Source organism: Scophthalmus maximus, chromosome 3, assembly GCF_022379125.1.
Source record: "Scophthalmus maximus strain ysfricsl-2021 chromosome 3, ASM2237912v1, whole genome shotgun sequence".
Taxonomy (NCBI): domain Eukaryota; kingdom Metazoa; phylum Chordata; class Actinopteri; order Pleuronectiformes; family Scophthalmidae; genus Scophthalmus; species Scophthalmus maximus.
The window spans coordinates 14,342,561-14,358,042 of record NC_061517.1 but is presented as its reverse complement, the minus strand read 5'-3'; the positions used below and the strand labels follow the sequence as shown (position 1 = coordinate 14,358,042).

Below are 15,482 nucleotides of genomic sequence, written 5' to 3'. Positions count from 1 at the left end.
CATACATTTTACTGAAGGTAGAACGACATGAAAAAAGTATTGAATAAGAAAAGATGTCACTTCACATTTCTTTCAAACCCACTTTATTACACAAAATTTAAATACAAACACTCTGCACCTCACTTATTTGCTGCACATTGAGTATAAGTGTATTAGCATGAATCTGCTATGTCTTTATTTACAAAAAGCTCAACAAAATGACAAACTGATACAGTGTATCTGTAGCTTCAGCCCCCGCAAAGAATGTGTGCCTCACATTTGTCGTATTTGATCAAATGGAATATTTCTGAGAGATAAAAAGGTAGTACATAACAGTGCCTGCCTGGACAAGCTTTTTTAACATGTCTGATGATCTAAATTATTTACTTAAGGCCAGCACCAGCAAGTAACACACCAGTATCTGACAAAAGTAATCCAGGGACGCCATCTACTGGTGTAAATCCAGACCCCATTACAGAGAAGATACCACACCACACCTTCATGGTTGTTTTACTGTTCACAGTTTAAATCGGCGGATCTAACACACAGTGTCATTCCTCACCGAATACAACTTTCATTCTTCTTCACTCAGGCACATTCTTCTTAAAAACCTGCTTGCAGACTTGTCCTTCGCAGTGCAACTCCTGTGGGTAATGGGCAACAGAAATATTGAATAAATTCAGTGCCATCAAACTGCTCAAAAATGTAAATGTGGGACAGTTGTTCAGTTTACATTTGTACAAACATGATTAAAATAGCCTTGTATTCATATTCTTACAAGATGCAGCTTGTTGTCTTCGATCCAGTGAGTCCAACCCCGGCTCTTCTTCTCTCCAACCTGTTCACACGCCAGTTTATTCCCCTCCCACGTCACCAGTGACTGCACAGAGGGCCGGGAGGGAGACAGAGCAGTTTTTTAGCAGCCCCAAATAAAAAATAGAATGCATTGCATGATCCATCCATTTATCATGCCTCTCTCCCATTCATCCTCACCTTGACATGTCTTTTGTCGAGTCCCTGGGTGAACTCCTCAAACTCCTGGCCCACTCTGAAGGAGAGGGTGTAGTTTCGGAGGATGCTGAGTGTCTTGATGATGAGCTGGTCCCCCTGCAGCTCGATCACCTTCCTTAGTTTCAGTTTCAGAGCGACCTTTCGTAAACAAGGGCTGATGCCTGTAATGGCAGAGAAGTGCTTCAGCTGGACAAATCCAGAGGACAAACTCCCCCAGCGGCTGGAAACACTCCCCCCCCCCCCCACATAGTCCCATGCATACCTTAAATAGCAAAGGGTTACAGCACAACACCTAGACAAATAATTGTTTACCCCATGAATTTCACTCCCAGTGCTCTATTTAATGTGGTATGGTGTTATAACTGTGCGCATTTTACTGCACAATTAGTTTTACAGATAGATATGCAAATATTTCAAGTCTTTTAATGCACAGTGAATAAAATGCGTTAAGGACTTACCCAGTGCAATCATATAACCCTCCATGTTGACATTGCTCACGATGTCCCATGTGCCACAGAGGCAGGCAGGCATTTTGATTACCCCTTTTTTATGTGTTGTGCCTGTGTGTGTGAATAAAATGTGATCCTCAGATTGCTGGGGTGATGAGATCTGAAAAGAGGCCGAGACAATGCTGTTTTGTGAGATAGTTAGGTGTGCCCTTAACCTCATTCGCTGTCACCTGAGGACCAGGGGAGGACGAGGGCGGGACTCACACCTGTGCAAGGGTGTAGAGGGGAAGTCAGACGTGTCCGACTGGTTCCACTGTGCATTTCAGAGAAATTATTAAATTTTTTAAAATGTCTGTCAGGCGTCACAGATTGTTTGAACAACCATTCACAGCAAACACAAGGATAGTTGACCTAAAGAAGCACTGATTCATTTAGATTCCACATATGTGGAACAGACACCTAGAGAACCGGCTGTCACTCTCAGAATCTTTCAAATCAATGCTTTGCCACGGCTGTTTATTAAATCAAACAATCACCAATTTTTAACACTGCAATGCAAATTTTTTTTACATTACTTTTATTTCTTATTATTTTATTTGTTTATTCATATTTTTCTATTCAACTTTTCTAATTCTTTCTCAAAGCTTTGATTTTGTATTGTCTTATGTTGTTTTCCAATACTCATATCTTATGTAAAGGACTTAGAATTACATTGCTGTTGAAATGTGTTACGCAAATAACCTTGCCTTCCAGATTTTTCCAGCAAAGGTTTTTAAGATCATTTACGGGAAAGTTTTTTTCCCTTCTTCTTTTTTATCCAACCACATTACAAGAAACTCTAAGGCTCTATGCAATAAAAACACTACAAATAAACTTAATGCTCAAACAAGCTATGGATAAGCATCAAAATGAAGCATTTCATATTCATATTTGAATTCAAGTGGAAAAAAAAATCTTTTTAAATCCTTTTCCTTTAAGGTATTTTCTCCTCATTAATTCAAATGAGCATGAAGCAGGTCAACTGCTCACCACAAACAAACTTGTCTGGGTTGTTTTCCAGCCAAGACTCTACATATCCAAGACTTCTGTCGTTGGCACCTGACGGAGACATCAAAACATGACTCGTGTTTAAATGAGACAGACTTAACCTTAGTTACTTTGCATTGGACCATTTCAGTCTGAATAATATCTTGAGGTTTTTGATGTATTCTCATTCCATTACTTCAACAGTAAAGGCTAAATAATTAGGCACAGACTCTGATAGTAATGTGATTTAATCAGTTATTCTTTCATTTCCACAAACAAAGTGAATCTTTAGCTTGTTCCAATTTGCAAATTCAGCTGCTATCTTACGTCAGTGATGATTACCAGAAAGTTAACGTAACTGCCCTGATGGGAAGCGTTCTAATCAAAACACCAAAAGGTGTCAACTTGGCACTTCCTCAACTGAGGATGTTTGGAATGACTTATCTGTGTGACAATAGCATTGTAAAAGGAAAGAAAGGCCTGAAAGGTAGAAAACAAAGAGGGATGTTTATTTCATATCCAGTGATCTCCAGCACAAAGATTATTGCCTGCTCTTAACTAATAGTGTAATGAAGCAAGTAAAAAAGTTTTGTTCTTGTCCTAATTCAATAAATATATATCAAAAAAATGCTCCCTGCAGTTTTTGTGTTACGGTCATGTTGAAATGTTCTGTGAATTAAAACATATGGTTTAAGCTATCTCACAAAGTTATGTCTTAAAAGTTTGCATTATTCCACATTTGGACGCCTTCTGACATTTATATTGCAGACAAATGTCAGTTTCAAATATTGGTTATCGGCCTCTTAGATTAGTAATTATTGATATCAGTAAGGGCCCTGAAAAAGCCATATCGGTCGACTCCTAGCTCATTCTCTACACACACACACGCACCATTAGAATAGTCTATTCTATAGAGTAGGCACAGGTGGATGCATAAATAAACTGATATGTTTTAAATTCACAGTGAACACACAGCCCTCAGCTCATGCGTCTGGTGTTGCAGCTGCAGCAGTAACTTCCTTCGAGGCACCCGTGTATCTCTGAAGAGGTGCCAGGACCACGTTGGCATTTTTCTGCTCGCTCTCGACACTGTAGAGGTCGTACTGCTGAATGTAGCGGACCACGGCGTCTGACAGCAGGTACCTGACGCTCCGACCTCGGCGAAGCGCCCGGCGCACATGTGTGGCCGAAATGTCGTTGGTCACCCACTCGTGGACCACGTGGATGTTTCTGCGATACTTCCACAGCATGTCTGATTGGTGGATGAACTTGTGCGGGTCGTTGCTGCTGCGAGTGATGCAAACCAAACCGTAGCGGCCCACGATCTCAGCGATATCCTCCTGCTTCCACAGATTAGGGATCCCGAAGGACTCCAGGACATCAGCACCACACAGCAACAACAGCTGTGGGCCGTCTTAGTGTAGAGAAAACAGCTTGTCAAGAAACTGCAGTAGCATGAAGCTTTTCTTAACGTAGGGAAGGGTGAAAAGGAATAATTGAAGGAGTGGATACTGATTCAGGGAGACAGAGGACGTGGATGTCTTAAGCAGAAGTATTTATTATTAGAGCTCAATATATATCAAGGAGATTTCTGGTTCGTTTACACAGATCAACAAGGTGGTCAGTGTACGGCGCCCCAAGACAATCTGCCTGTTCCCGGTCTCTGTAGTGTATTTAGTTCAGGGTAATGTTGTCATCTCCCCGCGACTATGACACCTCGAGATAGACTTCAGCTGCTCGATGATTGTTGTGGCTTGCCACAGACAGGTTGGCCTTGCTTGGTGCCTGAGAAGACTCATCTTAACAGTTTCTCAGGGGAGGATAATAATAATAATAATAATAAAGAAATTTCATTTATAGAGCACTTTTCATTGCTCAAAGCAATCTCAAAGTGCGAAGGACAAAATTCCACGACAAAGGGAAAGGGGGGAATAGAGTTAATAATGGAAGGATAGCAGAAAACAATAAAAGCAAAGGGAAAGGCAAACGTAAATCAAAAACAGGAAATAATAGTTGTAGCATCTCATCTCTGTATGCGTCACTGACTAATGGCACATGAATGCGCCTATGCTTCTGCACAGGGCAGCTACATGATGGAGATTTCACCCGAGTTAAAAAATTATTGTCACCAGTGCGAAGTTGTAAAACAGAGTATCCAACTTTGACATGGTATTCTTTGTGTGTTACTGATGCATCAGTTTCTCTCACACCTGGAGGCTCATGTCTCACCGTCTTACACCCTGACTGTCTTTGCTGTAGGTGATGTGACTGGGTGTCACCCACCACTCAACAACACACCCCAAGTAGCCACACATTTCAACCATTGTCTCCTGTTATTAAGCCGAATACAGTAAACCATGAATACAGTGGCAGCAGGATGCGACTTGTTGCTCGTCTGACATCAGGGATTGGAAAAGGGAGGAGTGTCAAGGAGGACTGAGAGAACAATATTCGTGTTTCACAATATCATACATATAGTCACCCATGACCTACCTCTCCTTTTCTGATGAGATGATGCTTCAAAACAATTCTCCTCGATGCGTCTCTTTTTGGTGTATTTGACTGTGTCAGTGTCATCAAAGCTTTCCTGCTCTGCCGTGAGTTTCTCAAAGTGATGCCTGAGGGAAAAGAGCAAAAAAAGATGGAATTTTCAAAAATGAACATTGAAAAAATGTGTTTATTTATTATTTTTAGTACATTTTTAAATCAACTTTTTCCCTTGATTACAACTTCCGATGAGTTTCACTTATGGTTATTGTATAACATAGATATATTTTGGCTTAATTTAACATCTTACATAATCAATCTTTAATTATGACTTTTTAACCAAACCCACATTCCATGTTTTGATTGTGAGGCTCTGGGCACAGTATTTTAATGATCCATGGTAATAACTATCATGCCCAGTCAATAACAGCCATGTCTTTTATTTTTCAAACGACGTTAATTCTTTACAGCAGCAAGTCAGAACCTGTGAGATTAAACGCAGATGTCTTCTCAAACACGATTGTCCAGTTGGGTAACAGCAAAAGTACAGCACCACGTTATGACAGAAAACTCATGTGTAACCTTCACTTCACCCCGGGCATATCAAAATAAATATATTATACATGTATACAGGAGGGTTCTGCATTAAACAGTGCAGACGACATGATACAAGCGTTTCTACAATACATACAGATTTTCAGATAATATCCCTATTGGACATATAGTTTGTTAGATGTTGTACAAACCTCAGCTAGTCAGTGGTCTGTCTGCTTTTTAAATCCTTAAATAAACTACATTACTTTCGACCACTGTTATCTTACTATAATGCAAGGAATCTATGTATGTATGTATGTATGTATGTAGGTATGTATGTAATCTGTCTATCTCGAAAAACGTTCATCAAATCAACTTCAAACTTGGCAGGTAATGTCGCTGGGAGCCCAAGGACGTGCATTTGTGAATGTGGTGCAATTTGAACATGTGAAATGATCAATGTTAATACATTTTGTATAAACAGGCCAGCGGCTCTCTGTATGATTCTTCAGGGTTCAGCGTACTTTGAATAAAAAGGAGAGCAGCTCTTTACACTGCTGTGACGGCGCGGCGACAGGGCTCTGCAGACTGACTCTGGCGTATCTTCACCAAGTGTTCAGACGGTCTTTACTTGCTATGGCTAAATCACTGCAGGTCATATTTGCTGCTCAGGAAAGCTACAACCAGCAACAGAACAAAACAAAACTGGGCTGTTGACTGAGCCTGTCAGGAAGAATTGTTTGTCAGGAACAGAAACCCTTTGACTGATAATTCCAGTTCATATATATACTAACTGAACCCGGATATCATGATCGCACATTAAAATTGTACTTGTTTTAAGAAATTGAAAGAACAGGTTGCTCTAGGTGTCATCGCTGACAAAGAAGACTTAGAGGGAAAACCACAAGAAAATTAACTCTGATCAATGAGCATGACAGATAGAGCCTGACACTCATTGGCAGATTTCCATGTACTTGTCACGACAAGACAAGACAAAACCTGCAGCAAGCTCCGGCACTGCCACTAACAAGAGTCAAGATCTGTCAACTTACCGAACAACTTTAGCTGTCTCCACCCACTCGGGCTGCAAGCTCTCCCAGGAATCCACTGCTATCCAGGCTGAGCTCTCTGTGGCCAACCTGGCCATCTCCAGACGGTGGCAGGCCTCAATCAAACCCTTCTTCTTATAGCCATCACCCACTGGAGAGATGATGCCCTTCACCACCCGGTACTGACCTTAGACACAAGGGACGGAGTGTGTATGAACATGTGATTAAAAGCAACAGCGCACTAGATGCAGTTAACTGTGAAAGAGGTTTTTTTTTCCATGAAGACATGACTCAAAACAGGTTTGATGATTTTACGAAAGGAATAATTTCCTCGGGCTGGTTCGACCTAACCAGCCAAACAGATTTTCTCGCATTTAGTGGAAAGTATCAGAGGTGAAAAATACTCAAGGTACTTAAGGAAGTACAGTCAACTCTTACTTAAGAATATTTAATCTTCTACCTAATCTTACATTTCTATTACTTTATACTTTGAATCCACTTTCTCTGAAGGGAATTATTTTACTCCACATTATTTGTTGGACAGCTGTTGTTTGTAGCAACTTTTCAGATTAAGATTTTACATCACATTGTATATTTTAGATCAGTCTGCAAAAAATGATGCATTATGACTGTTAAAATGATGAGTAACAAGTACTTTTAACTGGGTACAATTATGCATGCAGGACTTTTAATTGGGCCTGGGAAGAACTCATTCATTTGTTTTAACTTCCATTTGTCTTTTATACAGCTATTCTCTTTTATACATCTATTCATATTCATCTGTTTTTCTACAACAGATACTTTTTGTTGTTGTTGCTACATTTGTCCTTTCACTCCACCTGTGTCTTCCAGATGATCTCGAGCCAGTTCAAACATCCGCAGGTGCATGTTGGTGACGGGGTTGAAGGAGCCGCAGGCCAGCAGGACCACCGGGGTGACACCGTGAGCCTCCATACCTCATCCTGCAGCAGGGATAACTCTGCGACCGCAGGAAACAAAGACGGTGCCGTTAGCCGACCGAGGGTCACATGTCAAACACCCCTCTGCTTCCCTGACCTTCGCCGGGGGGACGCTCTTGCTGCGTTCAAGTTTACCTCGGAACTCGGAACTCGGAGGTCGTAATTCCGAGTTGCGAGATCATACTGGAACGATAAACCCGATTTCAGAGGTAAACTGGAACGCAACATCCGTATGTAGGTGAATTACAAACAGTTTGGAAAATAGAAACGGTCATGGAATATGAAATGGCTTCATCTGACGTCGGCACTGGCAATGACTAATACCTATGAACCGTAGCGAATGTACGCTGCATCCGTCGAACATAAACGTTAGCACACGATGAAACAATGTGGATATTCATTGAGTTACCAGGAGAAACAGTGGCGGCCGGCAGCTGCTGTGTAATCTGCTTCCGGGTATCACAGGCGTTATGGACGACATTAGTCACTGATTGGTTGACGTCGAGCAGGAAGACAACAGCCGCACCCACGCCACTGAGTTGCGTTCACCATCACAAACGCCTCGACAAACGCTAAATGTATTGTAACCGCAATTTAAAAAGTAGGTATTTGTGTTTGCGGGGGTCCAGTTAATCGATTCGGTTTCCGCTGGTGTGAACATTTACCTTTTCGCGAGGCGGATTTGCTTACAACTGAGAGCCAGTGATGCGGTTCTCCTTTAGCATGCTAGCTAGCTAGCTATTCGGGCTAACCAAACAACGCTCACCGCCGAGGCACTTTCCTCCCTCCACGGTTTGTAGTAGTAGAAACACAGTTCGTGTTTAGCCATATGTCAAACAGTTATAACGCGTACTGCGGCAACGCCTCTCGCCGTTCGTGAAGACGGGCTACAGATAGCATGCTAGTTCTGACGTTAAGAGTTGACAATTCCCAATCACGGATGTTGTCTGATTTCTGCCTTATTCTCTGTTGTTGTTGTTGTTGTTGTTTCTGTTTCGGTCACTTTGTAAGATTAGAAATATCGTGTTCGGGAGGATGGCTTCTCGCGGGAAATCGGAAACCGGAAAGCTGAGGCAAAATATGGAAGAGCAGCTTGACAGACTGATGCAGCAGCTTCAGGACCTGGAGGAATGCAGGTGGAGTCACACGGAGGGTGCACATGTTGAACATGTTTGCATCGTGTAGCTGTACAAGTGACGGACCTGATCTGTGCCAGAAAGGGCGTCATATTCTATTTTCTATGCTCTTGCTTGTTATTCCAGAGACGAGCTGGACGAGGAAGAGTATGAGGAGACAAAGAAGGAAACCTTGGAACAGCTGAGTGAATTCAACGACTCCCTGCAGAAGATCATGACAGGAGACATGACACTCGTGGATGAGCTCAGTGGGATGCAGCTGGTATGGACCACCGATGGACAGTGTGTTATTGCTGTGTATTAACCTAAAAGGGGGTTTGTAGCATATAAAACACGTCATTTCAACTAGTCTGGTATGAACAGTGACTGGAATTTCCTTTAAATGCCTCCGTCTTCATCAGGCAATCCAGGCTGCCATCAGCCAAGCGTTCAAAACTCCAGAGGTGATCCGGCTCTTTGCCAAGAAGCAGCCGGGACAGCTGAGGACCAGACTAGCAGAGGTCTGCACTGCGGTATCAAGGATAAGATTGTTGTGTTTGGTTTAATGCACCGTGTCGAACTAACTACACCGTGTCGTCTGATCATTCCTTGGGTAGATGGACCGAGACGTCATGGTGGGGAAACTGTCGCGGGACGTGTACACGCAGCAGAAAATGGAAATCCTCACAGCCCTGAGAAAACTTGGGGAGAAGGTGAGGAATGCTCGCAGCAGAGATGTGATGTTTTTCCACGGGTTCATAAATGAGTCACCGGCTTGTGCTCGTCCGTCTGAGCTGCACTAACTTATTTATAGTCATTTACGTGTCACCAGGCCGACAGACCTGCTACAACATCTCCCTTCAGAAGAAGCTGTAGCATTATAAACATGTTTTTATTATTGTCTGATCAAAGCTTAAACAGCATTTTTGTCTCTTTTTGGCTCATCTGACAGCTGACTACAGAGGATGCGACTTTTCTCACCGAAAACGCAACGGCAATCCTGAGCCAGTTTGAAAAAGTGACCGCAAACCTCGGTAAGAATAAACATGTGATGTCACAGAAACGGTTATTTACACAAATTACCGGGACGAACGTTCACATTTGTTTTGCTCTGCTCTCTTTTTCAGGGTCCGAAGACAAGATTATGGCTTTAGCTAGCTCTGGAGTGAAAACCAAAGCATAGTAATTTTACAAAATATTAATTTAAACTGGATCTTTGTTATTATCAAGAATCAAATGTGCCAATCGATCACTGATTGTTTCTTTTTAACAATATGGTTTTATACCCCCTCCCAAAACTTTTGTAAATGTCTTTTAGTTGTGCAGATAAGTGTATAATTGTATTATAGGTACGAGCATATGATATCTTTAATATGAAGATGTGTACATAAATGTAGATGATTGTCGAGACAGTTCAAGAGAAATATCCTGTGTGGATTTGTGCTGTTTTTCTTATTGCTTGCTGTGTGTCTTGTGTTAAAACCTAAAAATTCAACAGTGGTATTTTTAAGATGTTGATCTCCTGTGTGAGTGGCAGGTTTTTTTTTTTTAGATGTAAAAACTGCTGTGTACAAGGTTTTGGGACAAAATAACAGAAGCACTACATTCAAGAGAGAAATGTGAAGAAACTAAATGCCATTGCATGCCTTGTGCATTAAGTACAACTTCACAGGAGCTTTTCTGCCTAGAGACTCAAATGATTGTTGTTGAATTCATCTGGTGCTATTATATTAATTTGCCTATGTATTTATTTAGCATGATAAACTCTCCCTCCAATATCAGAAGCTCTGTTTTAAAACCAGAGTGGACAAATTAAAAGTCTGGAACAGCATCACGATTGCTCTCATCTAGAAATATCTTTTGCTCTTTATTGTTTGTCATTTAACTGTAAACTCTTTTGCTCCTATCAAGATCATGTAGAATGAAGATTTTCCATTAATCTGATCAGTCAGTGGTTGAGCTGTTGACAGGTTTTGATCTGTTATGATGAACTTAACCTCGTCCGGAGCAGGTTAGCGGTTCATCATAAGTTACCATGGGGACTTATAGTTCGTATAAGAAGTTAGCAGAGTTGAACCTTAAAATTCTGTCGCACTCTTTTACTTCTGGGGTTCACAGGAATTTTATTTTCACCACCAGAGGACACTAACGCTCAACACGCCAGGACTCGGGGCATGAACCATCAACACTGTTTACACTAGTGACACACTTACAGCAATAACAGTGATTGAAGGAAAAACAAGAACAGACAGAAGTGATACCCCATCTCATCGTCCTTTATTTTGTTTGCGAGCAAGCATCAACTTCACTACAATTTGCCTTTCAATTGGTAGAAAAGTGAGAGCAGCTCCAACAAGCACAAAGGAAACATCCAATTGTTCAAAAAGAAAAGAAAAACAAACAAATGCTGTCACCTTTCTTGAGCAAATTTTTAAAAAGAAAAAAACAAAAATATATATATATATATATCTGGAGTGTTGTGGACGTGTGAAACAGACAGTATGAGAATCAGTAGTGTATCACGTCTCCTTTCTCACTCCAGTCTCACAACCCCACATGGAACGTACACAAACGTTGTGGTTCATGCAGTAAGTAAACCCCCCATTACATTTTAGTGTTACAACAGTATGGCTGCATTTCAGTTTGTTAGGCAGTGACGTTCAACTCAACCAACTTTAAACTTTGTTCGGGGGATGATCAGAAACCACAGGACCCAGAAAAACTGGAGATGGTGGAGTCACTGTAGATGAAATGTGTTGGACTGAATGAAACCGTGACCATATCGGCGTCAGCAGGCCGATACTCTTATTGTGAAATTTCATGCTGCCCTCCAAAATCATTCCTCGACAACTCGGGCGACGGGACGCTGTTGAAAATTACTTTCCACTGTACACAAATGGGTCAATTAACAGTAAACCCATGTACGCTGCCAAAGCAATATCATCATGGACTGTGCATCTTATTAAAGGTGGATTCCGCCAATATGATTTAGTACAATATCTATAGAAGATACAATATGGATCTACTTCCTCTACACATCAACATGGACACGTGACATCTATGTGAAATGTTTGTTACGGTTAATAGAACTCTATTGTTACAACTGACTGAAAGAAAAATGTCAGAAATTGACCAATTCAACAAGAACAAACAAAACGATGCCACAAATAAATGGGCACGGATGAGTGTTGTTGTTAGACCTGCGAATTTTCGCTATGATTGAAAAAAACAGAAGGCAAAAGGCACTCCCATCACAGCCGGCTCAGACCGTCTGTCATCGCTGAAGGGAGACTGTTCACTACATTTCCACCACAGACCACGGGGAAAAAAAACGAATTTCATTCAAACAAACCTTTTTTTTTTAACAACTCACATCCTCAAAAAAAATAGCCTGGAACAACGGTCTCCAATGAGCCTTTGATGTGTTTCTGAACTGAATTTTACCTGGAAAATGGATTTTCAAGCAAAATGTGGGACTCGCAACATCGACCATTACAGTACCACATTCTGCTCACTTCAACGCCCCGAGTCTGATCTGATTTAATTACAGCGGGTTTAGGAAATGTTTACATCTTAATTGGTTCACAAAAAAACAAAAAAAATAAAACATGAGACAAACACTCAATAGTTACAACAGTGTCTGAGAGGATATAGAGGTTGGACACATGATCCCAATCAATTGTATAAGCTTTAATACCAGAAGGAAAAAAAATAAGTTTACCAAATGTAAACAATTATCTTAGAACTACTCTACAGTACAGTTCCATGTACAATAAAATCTAGTGGTCTACTGCAAAAAAAATAATTTCAAATGATTCAAATCAGAAGAAGAAGATTCATTTTTAAAGCCTTCTCCTATTGTAAACGATGCAGCTAGCCCTCAGTTGTAATTCCATGAATTACACTAAAGACGATGCTTAATTCAGAAAAAGAAACCAGTTTAAAAATGCATCTAATATGTGTATTATCTCAGATTGAGTAGCTGTGCCACGGAAAATATAGTTGCAACAGAGCAATTCTGAAAATTCTTTCATTTCACGTTTCTTCCCCCAAAACAAAGCCAGCATCTGCAATATTCAACCAGACTCCACTAAAGCTCCTTCTGTCGTGAATCTGCTCCTTCAGAAGTTTGAAGGATTTCTTTCTTCTTCCATCCCTAATTCTGTCAGCATAGCAGGAACTGGGCTACGAGCGAAAAAAATACATTTTAAAGCTGAAATCTCTCTCTGCTCGTCCAATGACACTGGCAGAAATGTTAGAACCCATATGTCAACATTAACAGCACTACCGAAGCTGCTGCTGCTCGGGTGTTTGTACCATTCCACATGAAATGTCAATTTGTACATTAACATTTCTCTGAGTATGATCACTCTGAGGGGGGGGGGGGGGGGGGGGGAGAGAGAAGAAAGTCCCGTCTGTAAAACAGTGAGATCTACTGGGAATGAAATACACCACGTGACGCCTGGAGTAGAGCGTTGCCACCTGTGCAAGCAAAGCAAAGCATGTATGAAGCTGAAACCATCAACCAGTCCTGCTTAAAAGAAACGAGAAAATAGACCCCACTTTGTCATGGAAACCTCTGCTGAACAGTCCTGGGTTTCCCATCGCGAAGCAGACACAGTTTTTTTGTACAAGCATGATGGAACAGCTTTTGTGGACATTTTTTGCGACATGCTACAGCTTCTGTGACACAAATATTCTACATTACGTACCGCGCCATTTTTTATTTTTTTAGATATTGGACCCTGTTGAGTAGGCCTCCACTAACACATCGACTAATTACATGGTTTCTTTATATTTACAAAATCTTTAAAAAGCAAATAATTTTTCTACACATATGACTTTTTCAAATATTCTCATGCACTAAAAGAAGAAAGAGAAAAATGTAGTCTACTTGTTAAAAGCATAATTTTTGTTTCACTGTGGACTAATAAGAAAAACTCAAGTCAAAGCTATACGTGAGTTTAGCGGCAAACAAATCTAAAAGCGTTAAGCAAGTATATACATCCAGAGGGGAAAATAAAATTGTTCTCCATTTGAACGCCTCTTGTCTGAGGGAAAATTTAAAAAAAAAGTGCAGGGTTCAAACTAAGTGTAGTTTTCCTGGGAATTAAAATATAATAAATAAAAAAATAAACAGTAGAAATCAGCAATCTGGTGATGACTACACTACATTGAGTACCACCACTAAGATAACAACAGGAAAACCTCGACGCTGACGGGATTTTTTTTTTTTGTTGTTTTCATATTTTATATCCTGGCTCCTTAGACATTAAAAATGTGGGGGGGAAGGGGGGGGGGGGCAATGAGTATGAGGTGTTGAGTAATAGTGAGTTGCTAGTGTGTGTGTGTGTGTGTTCGTGTGTGTGTTCGTGTGTGCGTATGTGTCAGAGAGAGCTTGTGTTGAGTGTACGAAGCGTTTGTTGGCGTGAGTGAGTGTGATTTTTAGTAGGTGAGGGTGGAGTCGTCCCACTCCAGCTGCTGCTGTCTGTTGGCCCCCTGCTGGTCCTCCGGCTCCCCGCCCTCATCGTCTTCGCTGCTCTCTGACTCAGCGCTCGTGATGTCATCTTCCTCCTCTCCGTCCTCGCTCTCCTCCTCCTCTTCCTCCTCCTCCTCACTGCTGTGCTGGTCCTCGTACGTCTGGATTAGAGACAAGAGGCGAGGATTTATATCTTCAGCAATTTGAACTGTTCTTTCGTGTCTTGATGCTGAGAACTGTTTGAACTGGCCGGTGATGGACGCCTCACTGTGTTTATCTCTGTTTCTCAGGATGTATATTCTTGTGTTTTAAGTTTCATTGGTAATAAAACAAAAGCAGTTTGAGCCATCAACTTGTCTTAGTGTCTTAGCCTTTCTCTCCGTCACACTTATCCGATGTTATCGTTTAACTTATTCTACAAATGTCTGTTGTTGAAGTTAAAGTAACTGCAAGTTACTGGCAATTTGACACGTTCTATATGTGAACAGTCAAAGTTCATTTTGCTTCCGTGCAAACACTGTTTTACCTCCATGGGGTTGACGGTGATGGTGAGAGCCGAGTCGTCCCAGTCCATCTCGTTCTCCTTGCCGTTCTCCTGGTCTCCCATGGTTCGCTGGTGTGCCGCCCGGATTCGGAACACACCCAGAATGATCATAAACACCAGGAAGCTGACACACACCACGATGACAATGGTGGCAGCGCTGGGAACCACTGTGAGGCAGCAAACGCAACACAAAACAAACCAAACACAAAAATGATGTTCATGTTCACATGGGCACACGCATTCACACATTAAAACCATCTCACGGCTTCATGTGGGGAGACGCAGCTTCCATGTCTGGCTGAGAGCATTTCAAGGGCATCACTTTCATGGTGTGCCAGTCCCAACGTTAATGGATTCTTAGGAAACTGGAGTTAAATGCCTTCTGCAGCTATAGGTGTGTGTGTGTGTGTGTGTGTGTGTGTGTGTGTGTGTGTGTGTGTGTGTGTGTGTGTGTGTGTGTGTGTGTGTGTGTGCATCTTTAAATAGCTTTGCCTTTCTCCTGCAAACATGCTCCACTTTGCTGCATATTTGCAGTAAAGGGCCTCTCCTGTGCGATGGCAGACTTAGTGAGCAGCCTCGGAGATTACTGAAGCCGGGAAATAAAAGGTTGTGCTCAGCGTGCCGCCTGTACACACGTCACAGACGGCACTCGAGTATAATCCCTAAACCTGTCAGTAAAAAACAAAACAGCCAGCGTTTCTTACGTGCCCTACTTCTAATTAATACGATTGTAATCCATCTGTGCGATCACAATTCAACAAGTGATTGTAAAATATAAACCACTAGCAAATAACGGTTTACATGTGTTAGATCCAGTGTTGCACCAGAATTTGTTTGGTGGAGGTTGAAC

The 15,482-nt window shown here is 41.5% G+C and overlaps 4 protein-coding genes across 13 annotated transcripts in view; 1 reads left to right on the top strand and 3 right to left on the bottom strand.

Annotated features, from left to right (window-relative positions):
- Positions 1–66: 66 nt before the first annotated feature.
- Positions 67–1,976, bottom strand: rbp7a (retinol binding protein 7a, cellular). Its single transcript, XM_035644100.2, has 4 exons — positions 1,449–1,976; positions 973–1,151; positions 758–859; positions 67–623 (listed from the first exon to the last, which is right to left on the bottom strand). The coding sequence occupies exons 1-4, from the start codon at positions 1,657–1,659 to the stop codon at positions 564–566; spliced, it is 552 nt and encodes a 183-aa protein (XP_035499993.2). The 5' UTR covers positions 1,660–1,976; the 3' UTR covers positions 67–563.
- A 719-nt stretch (positions 1,977–2,695) lies between these two features.
- Positions 2,696–8,501, bottom strand: nmnat1 (nicotinamide nucleotide adenylyltransferase 1). 4 transcript variants are annotated; one of them, XM_035644094.2, is made up of 5 exons: positions 8,160–8,501; positions 7,375–7,514; positions 6,539–6,722; positions 4,959–5,083; positions 2,696–3,879 (listed from the first exon to the last, which is right to left on the bottom strand). In XM_035644094.2, the coding sequence occupies exons 2-5, from the start codon at positions 7,487–7,489 to the stop codon at positions 3,449–3,451; spliced, it is 855 nt and encodes a 284-aa protein (XP_035499987.1). In that variant the 5' UTR covers positions 7,490–7,514; positions 8,160–8,501; the 3' UTR covers positions 2,696–3,448. The 4 variants fall into 4 exon arrangements, with proteins under 4 accessions (XP_035499987.1, XP_035499988.1, XP_035499985.1 ...); XM_035644095.2 differs by having other exon boundaries at positions 8,261–8,501; XM_035644092.2 differs by lacking the exon at positions 8,160–8,501 and adding an exon at positions 7,904–8,049.
- Positions 7,952–10,440, top strand: lzic (leucine zipper and CTNNBIP1 domain containing). 4 transcript variants are annotated; one of them, XM_035644096.2, is made up of 7 exons: positions 7,952–8,095; positions 8,506–8,630; positions 8,757–8,892; positions 9,032–9,130; positions 9,227–9,322; positions 9,562–9,643; positions 9,737–10,440. In XM_035644096.2, the coding sequence occupies exons 2-7, from the start codon at positions 8,530–8,532 to the stop codon at positions 9,790–9,792; spliced, it is 570 nt and encodes a 189-aa protein (XP_035499989.1). In that variant the 5' UTR covers positions 7,952–8,095; positions 8,506–8,529; the 3' UTR covers positions 9,793–10,440. The 4 variants fall into 4 exon arrangements, with proteins under 4 accessions (XP_035499989.1, XP_035499991.1, XP_035499992.1 ...); XM_035644098.2 differs by having other exon boundaries at positions 7,989–8,095; positions 8,511–8,630; XM_035644099.2 differs by lacking the exon at positions 7,952–8,095 and adding an exon at positions 8,108–8,286 and having other exon boundaries at positions 8,511–8,630.
- Positions 10,441–10,864: 424 nt separating this feature from the next.
- The window catches only part of clstn1 (calsyntenin 1), a 33,491-nt gene continuing 28,873 nt past the window's right edge, over positions 10,865–15,482 (bottom strand). For all 4 annotated transcript variants that reach the window (XM_035644079.2, XM_035644081.2, XM_035644080.2 and 1 more), the window contains 2 exons: positions 14,615–14,799; positions 10,865–14,249 (listed from right to left, as the gene is read on the bottom strand). In XM_035644079.2, coding sequence (XP_035499972.2) covers positions 14,055–14,249; positions 14,615–14,799 — 380 coding nt within the window. In that variant the 3' untranslated portion in view covers positions 10,865–14,054. The remainder of the gene's footprint in view (positions 14,250–14,614; positions 14,800–15,482) is intronic.

Bases quoted from the DNA above. Each gene is read 5' to 3' on its own strand.
- rbp7a (XM_035644100.2), bottom strand. From the start codon at position 1,659: ATGAGGTTAAGGGCACACCTAACTATCTCACAAAACAGCATTGTCTCG. The intron at 1,152-1,448 runs GTAAGTCCTTAA...CTGCCATTACAG, and splicing joins GGGTTATATGATTGCACTGG to GCATCAGCCCTTGTTTACGA. The intron at 624-757 runs GTAAGAATATGA...CATTACCCACAG, and splicing joins AAGACAACAAGCTGCATCTT to GAGTTGCACTGCGAAGGACA.
- nmnat1 (XM_035644094.2), bottom strand. From the start codon at position 7,489: ATGGAGGCTCACGGTGTCACCCCGGTGGTCCTGCTGGCCTGCGGCTCC. The intron at 5,084-6,538 runs GTAAGTTGACAG...CTTTTCCCTCAG, and splicing joins GAGACAGCTAAAGTTGTTCG to GCATCACTTTGAGAAACTCA. The intron at 3,880-4,958 runs GTAGGTCATGGG...CTCTACACTAAG, and splicing joins ATCTCATCAGAAAAGGAGAG to ACGGCCCACAGCTGTTGTTG.
- lzic (XM_035644096.2), top strand. From the start codon at position 8,530: ATGGCTTCTCGCGGGAAATCGGAAACCGGAAAGCTGAGGCAAAATATG. The intron at 9,131-9,226 runs GTCTGCACTGCG...TTCCTTGGGTAG, and splicing joins TGAGGACCAGACTAGCAGAG to ATGGACCGAGACGTCATGGT. The intron at 9,644-9,736 runs GTAAGAATAAAC...TCTCTTTTTCAG, and splicing joins AAAAGTGACCGCAAACCTCG to GGTCCGAAGACAAGATTATG.